The 12,794-nt window shown below is 36.1% G+C and overlaps 1 protein-coding gene across 4 annotated transcripts in view; it reads left to right on the forward strand.

The window, feature by feature from the left end:
* The window catches only part of CHM (CHM Rab escort protein), a 211,303-nt gene that overhangs the window by 138,540 nt on the left and 59,969 nt on the right, over positions 1–12,794 (forward strand). For all 4 annotated transcript variants that reach the window (XM_027608506.2, XM_027608507.2, XM_027608508.2 and 1 more), the window contains exons 10-12: positions 1,032–1,136; positions 1,709–1,772; positions 9,008–9,104. In XM_027608506.2, the coding sequence (XP_027464307.1) occupies positions 1,032–1,136; positions 1,709–1,772; positions 9,008–9,104 (266 nt within the window). The remainder of the gene's footprint in view (positions 1–1,031; positions 1,137–1,708; positions 1,773–9,007; positions 9,105–12,794) is intronic.

Below are 12,794 nucleotides of genomic sequence, written 5' to 3' on the forward strand. Positions count from 1 at the left end.
ATCCGTATATTTAAAATATGGTATAAGTTTGAAATTATTTACTTGCATTTTATGAGGAGTAACATACAAATGTATTTCTAATAAAATAATTCTGATCCCAAAAGGAGAAGCTGTGACAAAAGTAAATTGTGATATTTTCATAATAAAAAGCCATGCAGCCATTTGCATATCATTCCTGAGATATTACATACTGGCTTTGTCAGTACTGGTAAGTCCATTTCAAGGATGTTGCCCTTAGTCCATTAGTTTGGATAATGAGCCTATAAAGTTCATTTATAACTTGTGGCACTGCAAGGAGATGGATTCTAATTTTCATCCTTTTATCTAGACACATTGAAAGAAGGTCAATGGAGGGTTCTGTATGAATCATTGTCCCAACACATATCACGTGACAGAGACCTGATAATGTCCATGCATAAGTGTTTTCCTTATTTAGAAATAGCACTTGAAAGAAATCTTTTTTTGATCATTCTTTGAAGTAAAGTAGAAACATTAAAAGAAGCTTTATCCCTCTTTTTTTGTTTGTTTAAAGCGTTATCACATGTGTGACCAGATAGCTATTCTTGAACAAAAGAGAAAGCAACACTTAACAAAAATAAAAAGGCTTTAGTGACTTTTACAGACTGTGAATGATATAACAAGGTATTTAATCAACTTTTCTCTCCTTTTCTTAGATCTGTTAAGGGGACAAAAGGCTTTTCTAAACAAAAGAAAAGCTTCTTATATTCCTAAACATTAGAAAGCTTATGCTTATACTGTAATACTTACACTAACATTATTCTTATTAATGGTATTCAAAATAAATATTTAAATTCTATTCTATGTTTATAGTTTAAAGATTTCAAAGAAGCAACAAGAATATATATTCTGTAATTTAGTGTCAGTTTTATTTCAAAATGTGAAATTGTATACTATTTTAAATTGTCTTCTAAGAAATTGGTTTCAGATTCAGAATTGTAGCTGATTATGTTTATTTTTCAGTTGTGTAATCATTAATGAGAACTTTTTTGCTATGTTTATTTTCTTTGTAGATGTAAAGCAATCATAGATCAGTTTGGTCAGAGAATAATCTCTAAGCATTTCCTTGTGGAGGACAGTTACTTTTCTGAGAACACATGCTCACATGTACAATACCGGTAAGGCACCCCTCCACCCACTGTCCAGGGGAAGGTGAAACATTGGAAAATTTATCTGTGTGATTATATTGACACTTCTCTATGATTGTGTTCTTCAAGTTAGATGCAAATGTGTACCAAACCAAAGATATATCCAATATATCCACTGAGTCTGGTTGTAGGGGAGTCCAGTCTAATTTTGACTCCTTTGTATCACCTGGGGTTGGTCTGCACGTCACATATCCTCCTTTCCTTTTTTTTAATTAAGATTTTATTTATTTGAGAGAGAGAGAGAGCACAAGCGGGGTGGGGGCAGAGGGAGAGGGAGAAGCAGACTCCCCGCCGTGTAGGGAGCCCCGTGCAAGATCATGACCTGAGCTGAAGGCAGACTCTTAACCAACTGAGCCACCTAGATGCCCCCACAGTATTCTCCCTTCAGTGAGCCAAGAATAGATTAAAGCAGAGTTTGACTTGGCTTGAGGAGGCAACACTTTTATCATGACTTAAATCTTTGAAATATGGTAGTTATATAACTATAAATGAAACTTATTTGTGGAATCTGAATCACTGATTAACTGTTCTGTGCATTACAGGCAGATCTCCAGGTCAGTCCTGATTACAGATAGATCTGTACTAAAAATGGATTCAGATCAACAGGTAATTTTAGTCCTGTACTTTTTAATAAATGTTGCTAACCTAATCTACATGGTATTATGTATAAATTAATATTGGTGAAATAAAATGTATTAAGCCATATGTGCTAATGTATTTAATGCATTTTTTAAAAAATACATAATGTCAGTTCTGTAATAATCTTGGTTTCTTAAAGATTTCCTTCCAGCAGGACAAATATTTACATCTTATGTAATATTTTTATTCTATGGAAATTGGACTAAATCCTAATTTTTGAGTTATTCTATGTAATTGAAAATATATTGTTATGGGGAAAAAAAGAGAGACCCCAGGGAATACATTTAAAACTCTTGAAGGAAAGGCTTTATGGTAACCAACCCTAGAACAGTGGTGGTAAGCTTACCATTAGGCCTGGTGTGAATGAGTACCGCACACATTTCTGGTTCTAATGTTTCCTCATCACCATTGTTCCTTTCAGTACTCTCTTCCTTCTCCTCACTGCCAATTCTATAGGAATGTCTTTATGCCTATGGTTTTTCCTCAGTCTGAACTCTTAAATTCCAAGAAGTATGCCCCTTCTTCTGATTACACAGTGACTGATAAAATCAGTTTACTTAGTATGACTCTCAGACCTTTTCTATATGCTACTGCTAAAAATAGGTTCCAAACATTCCTTAAGTGAAGCTTTCTGATATATAAACAAATGTTTGCTATGCATATGAGCATAAATATAATAAATACTGAATGATTATTCAGTAAACAATGAGTGTCTTTTACATGCCATCCAGTGTGCTGAGATCTGAAGACAGTGCTAACCATGATAGCATCTCTGCCCTTATAGCTTGCAGTCTGGAAGATACAGATATAGACAGATAAATAGTAGCTATTTAAGTTAAGCATGGCAAGTGTGAGCAAGGATTGGTACAGCAGCTATTGTAATGCTCATCACACTGTCCTATAATTACCAGTTAACTTGTCTGTATCTTCCAGTAAACTATAAGCTTTGTGAGTATGTTGAAGAATGACAGGGAGGCATTAAAGTGAAGAGAGAAAATAGAGACAATTCTGTAGAAGCTGAGCTGCAAAGAGTAGGAAAGAGGAAGTGATTCCTGAAGAGATGTGGAAGTGAAGAGGGCTTTTCTTTTCTTTAAAAGACTGTGTATATTTCAGCTGATGCTGGAGCTAGTAGAGAGGGAAGGAAAGGTTGAAGATATGCTGGAGAAAAGGAAGACAATGCAGCGAGGTCCAGGTAAAGGCTGGGGAGGATGGGATTCAGAGAACAGGTAAAAAGCATTGCCCTTAGATGGGATGTGAGGCATCTTGAAATAAGAGGGTGAATGCAGGACTGTTTGTAGGTCTCGGGAGTTCCCATCTGATAGGATCCATTCACTTTTTTTTTTTTAAGATTTTATTTATTTATTTGAGAGTGAGCGAGAGAGAGAGCACGAGCAGGGGAGGGGCAGAGGGAGAGGGAGAAGCAGACTACCTGCTGAGCAGGGAGCCTGACTCAGGGCTCCGTCCCAAGACGCTGGGATTAGGACCCGAGCCAAAGGCAGATACTTAACCGACTGAGCCACCCTGGAGCCCCTCCATTTACTCTTTAAATTACAAAGTGAGGTCATCTCCTGACAATGAGGGTATAAGAGTGCTTAACAGGTCACAGCTCAAGGAAGGATATACAGTAATAACTGTGAGGAGTTGGAGAATGACCTATCTCATGGTCAGATGGCTGCACAGCATCAGTGGCCCAGTTGAGTCTGGAGGTTATGGGTGTACAGTAGCATTAATCTGCCCCTATCCTTTCAGCTCTTCCATTCTCTTACCCTCACCCAGTCTGCTCATTGACCTGTTAAGAGACCTACAGTTCCTTGTCCCCTCTTTCTCCTCCCAGTTTACCAGCTTCCTTCTGCCCTCTTCCTTTTCCATGTCCTAGACCCCATGGTTTATCTTCTGAACTGCCCTTCCCCCAATACCTTCAATTCCCATGTAGCCACGCTCTACTGCACCCACAGAGGAAAATCCTGTACCTGGATGAGGCTATAATCTACATCTGGATTACAGAGGGATACTTGAGAAAACCACACAACCAGACAGATTGGCACAGCCACAGAGCTGGGGTTGCCAACCTCATTCATCTGGACCCTCTGCCTACTACCAGTTAGTTTTTCCACTGGCCTCAGATAGCTCCCTCTCCCTTTCCCCCCATTGCCTCATCCAAATCTTTACTATTTTACCCACCCTTCTCTCTGTTAGCTCTTTCACCTCACCCCCTGCTTCACCAAGAAAAGCAAGGCCACCTACTAAGCACAGTGACCCTGGAGCCCCTACCCCAGCACTCACAACTAATGCACAAGTACAGAGACTAATGAGGGGGCTCCCCTCCTTGTCCAAGGCCAGCAGCCCTTTTCACAAATGCTATTGGCTCTCGTGCACGTACGTATGTACGTACGTACACACACACACACACACACCCCACCCACCCACCCACCCTGTATGCTTGCTCTCTCTCCTCTGTCTTCAGGCTTTCCCTGCTATTGGCACCTTCCCCTCAAACCTATACACATGTACTAGCATTTTCTGTTCCAAAACTAAAAATTAAAAAGACAAAAACAAGAAACAAAAAAAATTATCCCTTGACTTTGCCCCCATCTCTAAATGTATCCCATCTCTCACCTGTTCTTGTCAGCATTTTTAAGACAGTATCTATACTTGCTGCCTCCATCTCCTTACCTCTCATTCATTTCTAGACCCAGCTTCTATCTCCACATTTCTACCACAATTTTTCTTGCTAAGTTTATTAATAACTTTATAATGGTCAGGACCACAGAACATTTTTTTGGTTTTTGTCTTTTTTGGTACATTTAGCAATGTTGATTATTCTCTTTTTTGACTTCCATGACACTGCTCTCCTGGTTCTCCTCATAACTCTGAATATTCCCTCTCTGCTTCTTTTGTGGGCTCTGTCCTTCTCTTAAATGTTGGGGCTCCTCAGGGTTCTTGTTTCAGCCCACATTATCTCTTGTTCTGTGCACACTTGCTGCTTGATTCCATATACTCTCATGGTTCTAACTCTGCATAAATGTTGGTGACAGCCATTTCTATATCTCTCAGGAATGTTGGCCAAACTTCCTGCGGGACATCTATCTCAAAGGCCCCTCAAACTGAACATACTCTGAGCTGAACTCACCATCTTCCTTCTCAAAACTACTCATCCAGTGCTCCCTACCTTGATGAAAAGCATTGACATCCTTCCAACTAACAACAACTTCCTCCCATCTCTGGTATCTCCTGAGCCTCCAGGTCCTCTCATTGTACTTTCTAGAAGTTGCTACAATCTGCTTTTCCTTTTAGTCCTTATTCTCACTGCTCTGGTTTTGGACCTCATTTCTGCCTTCTAACTTGTTCTGCCTTTCATCTTGTCTCCTTCAGATCCATCCTCCACAGAGCTATCAGAGTGATCAGTCTAAAATATACATTTGGTATGCTTTTCTTTGTTTCCTGCATGGGTTTTTCCTCTTTTTAAATTTTTGAAGCATATATAATGAGACTTAAAAAGAGGAAAGAATAGGTGTAAGTTTAGATAAATTTTATGAAAGTGGTATTAGAGGATTGAGGAAATTCCCTTTTGATGGCTTTTATTAATCTCTATGAGATTTAAGACAGTACCTTCTCAGTTCAGGACACAGAAGGTACTGGGGTAGGGGATTACTGACTATATTTAAATTTTTAAAAATTAGACATGATGGTTGTAGGAAACAAAAGAAATACAGGCATACCTCAGAGATATTGTGAGTAGTTCCAGACCACCGCAGTAAAACGAATGTCACAGTAAAGCAAGTCAAAAGATTTTTTTGGTTTCCCAGTGCATATAAAAGTTATGTTTACACTACACTGTAGTTTATTAAGTGTGCAGTATAGCATTATGTCTAAAAAAATGTACTTACCTTAATTAAATGCTTTATTTCTAAACACTGCTAACCATCTTCTGAGCTTTCAATGAATTCTAATCTTTTCTGCTCGTGGAGGGTCTTGCCTTGATGTTGATGGCTGCTGACTGATCAGGGTGGTGGTTATTAAAGATTTGGGTGACTATGACAATTTCTTAAAATAAGACAATAATCTTTTCTGCATCATTTAACTCTTCTTTCATGAGTGGTTTCTCTGGCATACAATGCTTTTGGATGGCATTTTACCCACAGGAGAAATTCTTTGAAAATTGGGAGTCAGTCCCATCAAAATCTGTTTTGTTTTATCAACTAAGTTTATGTCATATCTAAATTCTTGGTTGTCATTTCAACAATCTTCACAGCATCATTGTCAGAAGTAGATTCCATCTCAAGAAACACTTTTCTTTGCTCATCCATGAGAAGCAACTCCTCATTTATTAAAGTTTTATCATGAGATTGCAGCCATGTAGTCCTTTCTTCAAGCTTCACTTCTAATTCTAGTTGTCTTGCTATTTCCACCACATCTGCAGTTATTTCCTCCACTTAAGTCTTGAACCCGTCAAGGTCATTCCTGAGGGTTGGAACCAACTTCCTCCAAACTATTAATTTTGATATTACCTCTTCCCATTAATCATGAGTGTTCTCAATGGCATCTAGAATGGTGCATTCTTTGCAGAGGGTTTTCCAATTACTTTGCCCAGATCCATCAGAGGAATCACAGTCTATGGCAAAGTCAAAATTACTCCTAGATCCATAAACTGCAGAAAGTATGTTGTGTTATCAGGCATGAGAACAACATTAATCTTGTACATCTTCATCAGAACTCTTGGGTGACCAGGTTCACTGTCAATGAGCATTCATATTTTAAAAGCAATCTTTTCTGAGCAGTAGGTCTCAACAGTGGGCTTAAAATACTCAGTAAACCATGTTGTGTCATCCAGGCTTTATTCCTTTTACAGAGCACAGGGAGAGTAGATTTAACATAATTCTTAAAGGCCCTAGGATTATTGTAATGGTAAATGAGCATTGGCTTCAACTTAAAGTCAACAGCTACATTAGCCTTTAAAGTCAGCCTGTCCTTTGAAACTTTGAAGCCAGGTCTTGACTTCTCTCTTGCTATGAAAGCCCTAGATGACATCTTCCAATAGAAGACTGTTTAATCTACCTGGAAAATTTGTACTTTACTGTAGCCTCCTTCATGAATTATCTTAGCTACATTTTCTGGATGACTTGTTGCAGCTTCTATATCAGTATTTGCTATTTCACCTTGCACTTCTTTATGGAGATGGCTTCTTTCCTTAAACCTTGTGAACCAACCCTGGCTAGGCTTCAAACTTTTCTGTAACTTTCTCACCTCTCTCAGCCTTCATAGAATTAAAAAGAGTTAGGGCCTTGCTCTGGATTAGGTTTTGGCTTAGGGAATGTTTTAGCTTTATCTGTTTTGATCCAGATCTGTTTGATCAGACCACTGAAACTTTCTCCATGTCAGCAATATGGCTGTTTCCCTTTCTTATCATTCTCATGTTCACTGGAGTAGCACTTTTAATTTCCTTCAAGAAATTTTCCTCTGCATTTACAACTTGGCTAACTGGCACAAGATGCCTGGCTTTTGGCCTGTCTCAGCTTTCAATGCGCCTTTCTCACTAAGCTTAATTATTTCTAGCTTTTGATTTAGAATGAGAGAGGTGTGACTCTTCCTTTCATTTGAGCAGTTAGAGGCCATTATAGTGTTATTAATTTGCCTAATTTCAATATCATTGTGTCTCAGGGAATAGTGAGGCCCAAGGAGAGGGTAGAGACTGGGGAATGGTTGGTTGGTGGAACAGTCAGAGCACACAAAACATTTATCAATTAAATTTGCTATTCTATATGGGCACAGTTCATGGAGCCCCTAAACAATTACAATAGTAACATCAAAGATCACTGATCCCAGATCACCATAACAAATATAATAATGAAAAAATTTGAAATATTGTGAGAATTACCGAAATGTGACATAGAGACATGAAGTAAGCAAAATCCTGTTGGAAAAAAACAATAGACTTGCTCAATGCAAGGTTGCCACAAACCTTCATTTGTTAAAAAAAAAAAAAAAAAGTAGTATTTGCAAAGTGCAGTAGAGTGAAGTGCAATAAAATGTGGTATGCCTGCACTTCCATGTTGGTGCAGTCCCTAAGATACCTTTCTGGTTATGCACATGTTTTTATAATCATTTGATAATTATTGTACAACATTAGATACATGTTTTAGTGGTTCCTCTCTCTTTAAGGTACAACATTTTGTATCATGGATAGCCAGTAGCAAAAGGGAGTTAAGAGGAATATGGAGAACACAGTTTTTGAGACATATTAAACCCCAAAATGGACTTATGAGGAATATGATAGTAGAATAGTCAGGGTTATTAAAAGAATTTCTGTTTTGAAAACTTGTAGGCATTTCCTATGTGGACTATCAATATGACATCACCAGTCAAAATCTAGGCATTTAGTGCCTACAGATAAAAGTATAAATAGGGCTTTACCTTTTGGCAAGTATTTTATATATGAGAGGGTATAGTTTCCTCAGATTGAAGATTATTGAGAATTCATATTGAAACTTTTGGTTTTATAGAGAAACATTGACCTGATGGTCATTTAAAGTTGTAAGTATAAAGCCATGTAATATATTAGTAGTGCCTATAGCATATCAGCATACTGCATATCAATAAACGTTACTTAAAAATAATTTTCCACTTTACTCTAAATTCTGGGTTTCTAATTTTATTAATGGAGTCCTTAAATTAATTTGAAGACCTTTATTTTGAAACATTTTGGTATATGTTCAGCTGTACTTTGGTATATGTTGACCAATTACTTTGCTTATTTCAATATCTTTGGGATTTGTAACATTTTTAAATTTTAGTACTCTATATCTGCTTTCAGCCATTATGAATAATCAAACTTGATTTAATATGATCTGTTTTCAAATAGTGAAGTGTATATAATTCAGAAATAATAAGTCATAATTGAATCCTTTGAAAATAAGTGAAGAATTAAATATTAAAGATATTTGAAATATTCATTGTCTATGAATTATATGAATGCAATGTATATGATATATAAGTATATAAAGCAGAAATTTGATGTTCGGACACATGTTCATGTTACATGTTTCAAATTCTGTTCTAAATTAAACCCTTACAAGTTAAATTTTTTCAAACATCAGTGGAGTTTGAGAAAAGACACTCAGTTTGAAGGTAAACTGCACTCTAATGATAGAAGAATGAAAATAAGTTCTACCAGCTATGTCTAATATTTTGTTTCCACTTTTTAGATTTCCATTTTGACAGTGCCAGGAGAGGAACCAGGAACTTTTGCTGTTCGAGTCATTGAGTTGTGTCCTTCAACAATGACATGCATGAAAGGCACATGTAAGCACAGTAGAATCTAGTCATCTTGTGTACTTGTTGAGGAAGTAAAGGGGGGCAGCCATTGATAAAGTTGCCTGGGCTCTGTTTATAATTTTGCCATATATTTTTTTATTCACACTATTTGTTCACACGCTTTATGTTCATACAGTAAGTCATTTTATACCTTCCCCTTGCTTCTAATCATGTTTGTGGCTAAATCTTCATAGGCACAATTTATAAACCCTCCAGTGAAAGAATTTCTGTGACTTTCCAGTTCTTTCTGTAATTTTACTTAAGCTTATTAGGAATATACTTTCATAAAATTTATTTTCTCTACTGCTAGTTTTCTTCTTTGCTTTTCCTTAGAATTCTTAATCCAGTTTATGAACTTCTACCATATGTAAATCCTCTGTTTTTTTATGAGTCTAAAGTTAGGTACTACTTTATGTTCTTTTACCAATATGTATCAAAATTTCTGTCTCTAACACTGTCAGATACCATGCTTGTAGAATATATTTCTTAAAGGTGTTTCACTGAGTAGAAATCAGCAAGGATACATTGGGTATCATTATGCCTAGACCTAAACTGTGTACTGTAGTGATTACAAAAAGCAGAGGGTGGCATGCCTGATTTGAAATGTTCATAATCTTATTGCACATCTAATAGAACAAGACAGTATTAACTGTGTGCAGTGTATTCTGCTAGACATTTCAGGATAGGTAAAGATCAGTATGACATAGGCCTGACCTTAGGGGACTCAATCTACTGGGACAGATAAGACAAACACAAAAGTAGCTGTAAGAGCCAGAATATGAAAGTACCACAAGATCAGTACCAAAAAACAGTGGACTGTAGATTCATAGGAGGGCAGCAACAATGTCATTAGCTAGATTTTTTAAAATTCTGTAAATTTATATTGTTTTATTCAAACTGTTACATGAATTATGAGAAGCAGAAGACTAATCTGGTTTGGCATAGTCAATGAAAACATGACTATGTCTTCAAGTGTAGAACTTCTGCTTACTAAAAGATGTCAGAAATGTAGTTAAACAGAGAATTGGGAGCTTGTTGCCAGCAGGAAGAGTGAAGAAAACTTGTCCCTTATTGCTGTAATCCTAAATTTCAGTTTGAAAAGTAGCTCACTGATGGTTTTCTACCTTATATAGTGATTTGTGAATTAAGTAAATTTTTACCATGACAGTTACCATTATTTTTCCCTATTACCTTAACTGGTTTTTTTTCATGTTTTTTTATCTGTGTTAATATCTTAGATATAAAATAAAACTACACTCATCTTTGGTTTTCTAAATTACATTTATTTTATGTTAGTGAATATTTTTGTAAACTTTTTTTATAAATTTATTTTATTTTATTTTTCTGTGTGAAATATTTTTGTATGCCCAGTCTAATAATACGTACTCACTATTGACAGTTTGAAAGATATAGAAAAAGTAAAATTACTATAATCCTTCTACCCATAGATGATAAACACTTGGTGTGTGTTTCTTTATCTTGCTTTTTATATGTGTATACATATATATTTCCATAAATACGCAATACTATTTTATATATTGTTTTATAATCTGCTTTTTAAAGACTTAATACAACAAAAATCTTTCTGCATGTCGATATTTTCAGTGATTTTGGGTATACCATTTTTATTTAATCCCATGCTGTTGAGATAAAGAGTTTTGAAAATTTTTACTACACAGTCCTATAAAAAAAAAGCTTAATAAATATTTGTGAAATTCCATTATTTTTTAAAAACTTCTTTGGAATTATTGGGTCAACGTGTATAGTTTTTTTTTTTTATTTTGCAGTTATAGATTCATAGATATTTGCAGAGATAGTACAGAGAAGTCCCATGTACCCTTCACCCAGTTTCTTCCAGTAGTTATATTTTACCAAATTATAGTACAATGTCAAAACCAGGAGTTTGACATTGTTCTAATGTGCATATGTGATTTTATCACATGTATAGATTCTTACGACCATCACCACAAGGATCCCTTGTATTGCCCATTTATAGCCATAGCTGTATCCCTCCCTCCCCACACTAGCTACCTAATCCCTGGCAGCCACTAATCTGTTTTCTATCTCAGTAATTTTGTCATTTTGACAATGTCATATAGAATGAATCTTATAATAGGTAATCTTTTTTCTTTTTTAATTTTTTTCTTTTTTTTATTTAAAACAGTAGGTAATCTTTTGAGTTTTTGTTGTTTTTTTCTCAGTATAATTAAGGTTCACCCAACTTGTTGCATGTATCAATTGTACATTCCTGTTTATTGCTGAGTAGTAGTCCATGATAAGCTGTACTTCTTTCTGGCCTCCATGGTTTCTAATGAGAAGTCTTCTGTTTGATTTGTTTTTCCCCTGTAGGTAATGTGCTCCCTTCCGCCCAGGTTGCTTTCAAGATTTTTCTTAGTCTTTAATTTTGAAGTTTTAATATGATGTGTCTTGACATAGATTTCTTTGGAATTATTCTATTTGACATTTATGTAGCCTCTTGAATTTGCAGGTTTATATCTTTTGCCAAATTCAGGAAATGTTCATCCTTTTTTTCTCTGAATACTTTTCAGCCTTATCCTCTTTCTCCTCTTCTGGGACTCATGTGACATGAATATTAGAACTTTCATTATGGTTCCACATGTCTCTGAAGCTCTGTTCCTTTTTTTAATTCAAAAGTATTTATTATATGCAAACAATGAATCATGGAACACTACATCAAAAACTAATGATGTAATATATGGTGATTAACATAAGAATAAAAGAATTAAAAAAAACTAATGGTGACTTACATAACATAATGAAAAAAATATTTATTATACCTATTAAGAGGAATACATCATGCTGGGGACAATGGATTAGGCAAAGGAATATAACCAAAGGAGTAACAATAATAAGCTAGTACAGAGAGCAAGAAGAGCCCAAACTATGTGTGTTTCTGCTCATTTTTATGAAGAGCCCAAACTACATGTGTTTCAGTTCATTTTTATATAGGCTATTTTCTTTCATTTCGTATTGTATCATTTCCATGGTTCTACTTTCAGGGTTACTGATTCTTCCCTTTCTCCATTCCATTCTGTTGAACCCATCTACTGAGGGTTTTTTAAAATTTAATTATTGTATTTTCCAGTTTAAAAATTTCCATTTGGTTGCCCTTTAAATCTCCTATGTGCTGAGGCTTTCTCTTTCTTTCTGGAGATTGTCATTTCATTTGTTTCCAGCGGGTTTATAATTGCTCACTAATGCATTTTTATGATGGCTCCATTAAATCTTAACTCCAACAGCTGTGTCATGTTGGCATATGTTGATTATCTTTTTTCAGTCAAGGTGAGGTTTTCCTATTTCTTGACATAATGAATAGTTTTGGATTGATACCTGGGCATTTTTATTATTATATAGTGGGACTTGGATCTTATTCTGTTTTAGCAGACCTCCTCTGATACTGCTCTGGTGGGGAAAGGAGGTGCCATCTTGTTAGCCAGGGAGGTAGCAGTTCCCCACTTGCCCTCTGCCGGCACCTAGAGGTTGGAGAACTTCCTCATTACTGCAGAGTGATTATAGTGTAGGCTGTCTAGTAGGCCTCCACTGATTTCCACCCTGGCTAGGAAGAGCATAGGAGTGCCTTGTTACTGCTCCTCACATGGTCTTCATTGACAGGATGGGAGAGGGGTATGGTTTCATTACTCAGGCAGTGGTGGGAGT

This window comes from Zalophus californianus, chromosome X (assembly GCF_009762305.2).
Source record: "Zalophus californianus isolate mZalCal1 chromosome X, mZalCal1.pri.v2, whole genome shotgun sequence".
NCBI classification, from domain to species: domain Eukaryota; kingdom Metazoa; phylum Chordata; class Mammalia; order Carnivora; family Otariidae; genus Zalophus; species Zalophus californianus.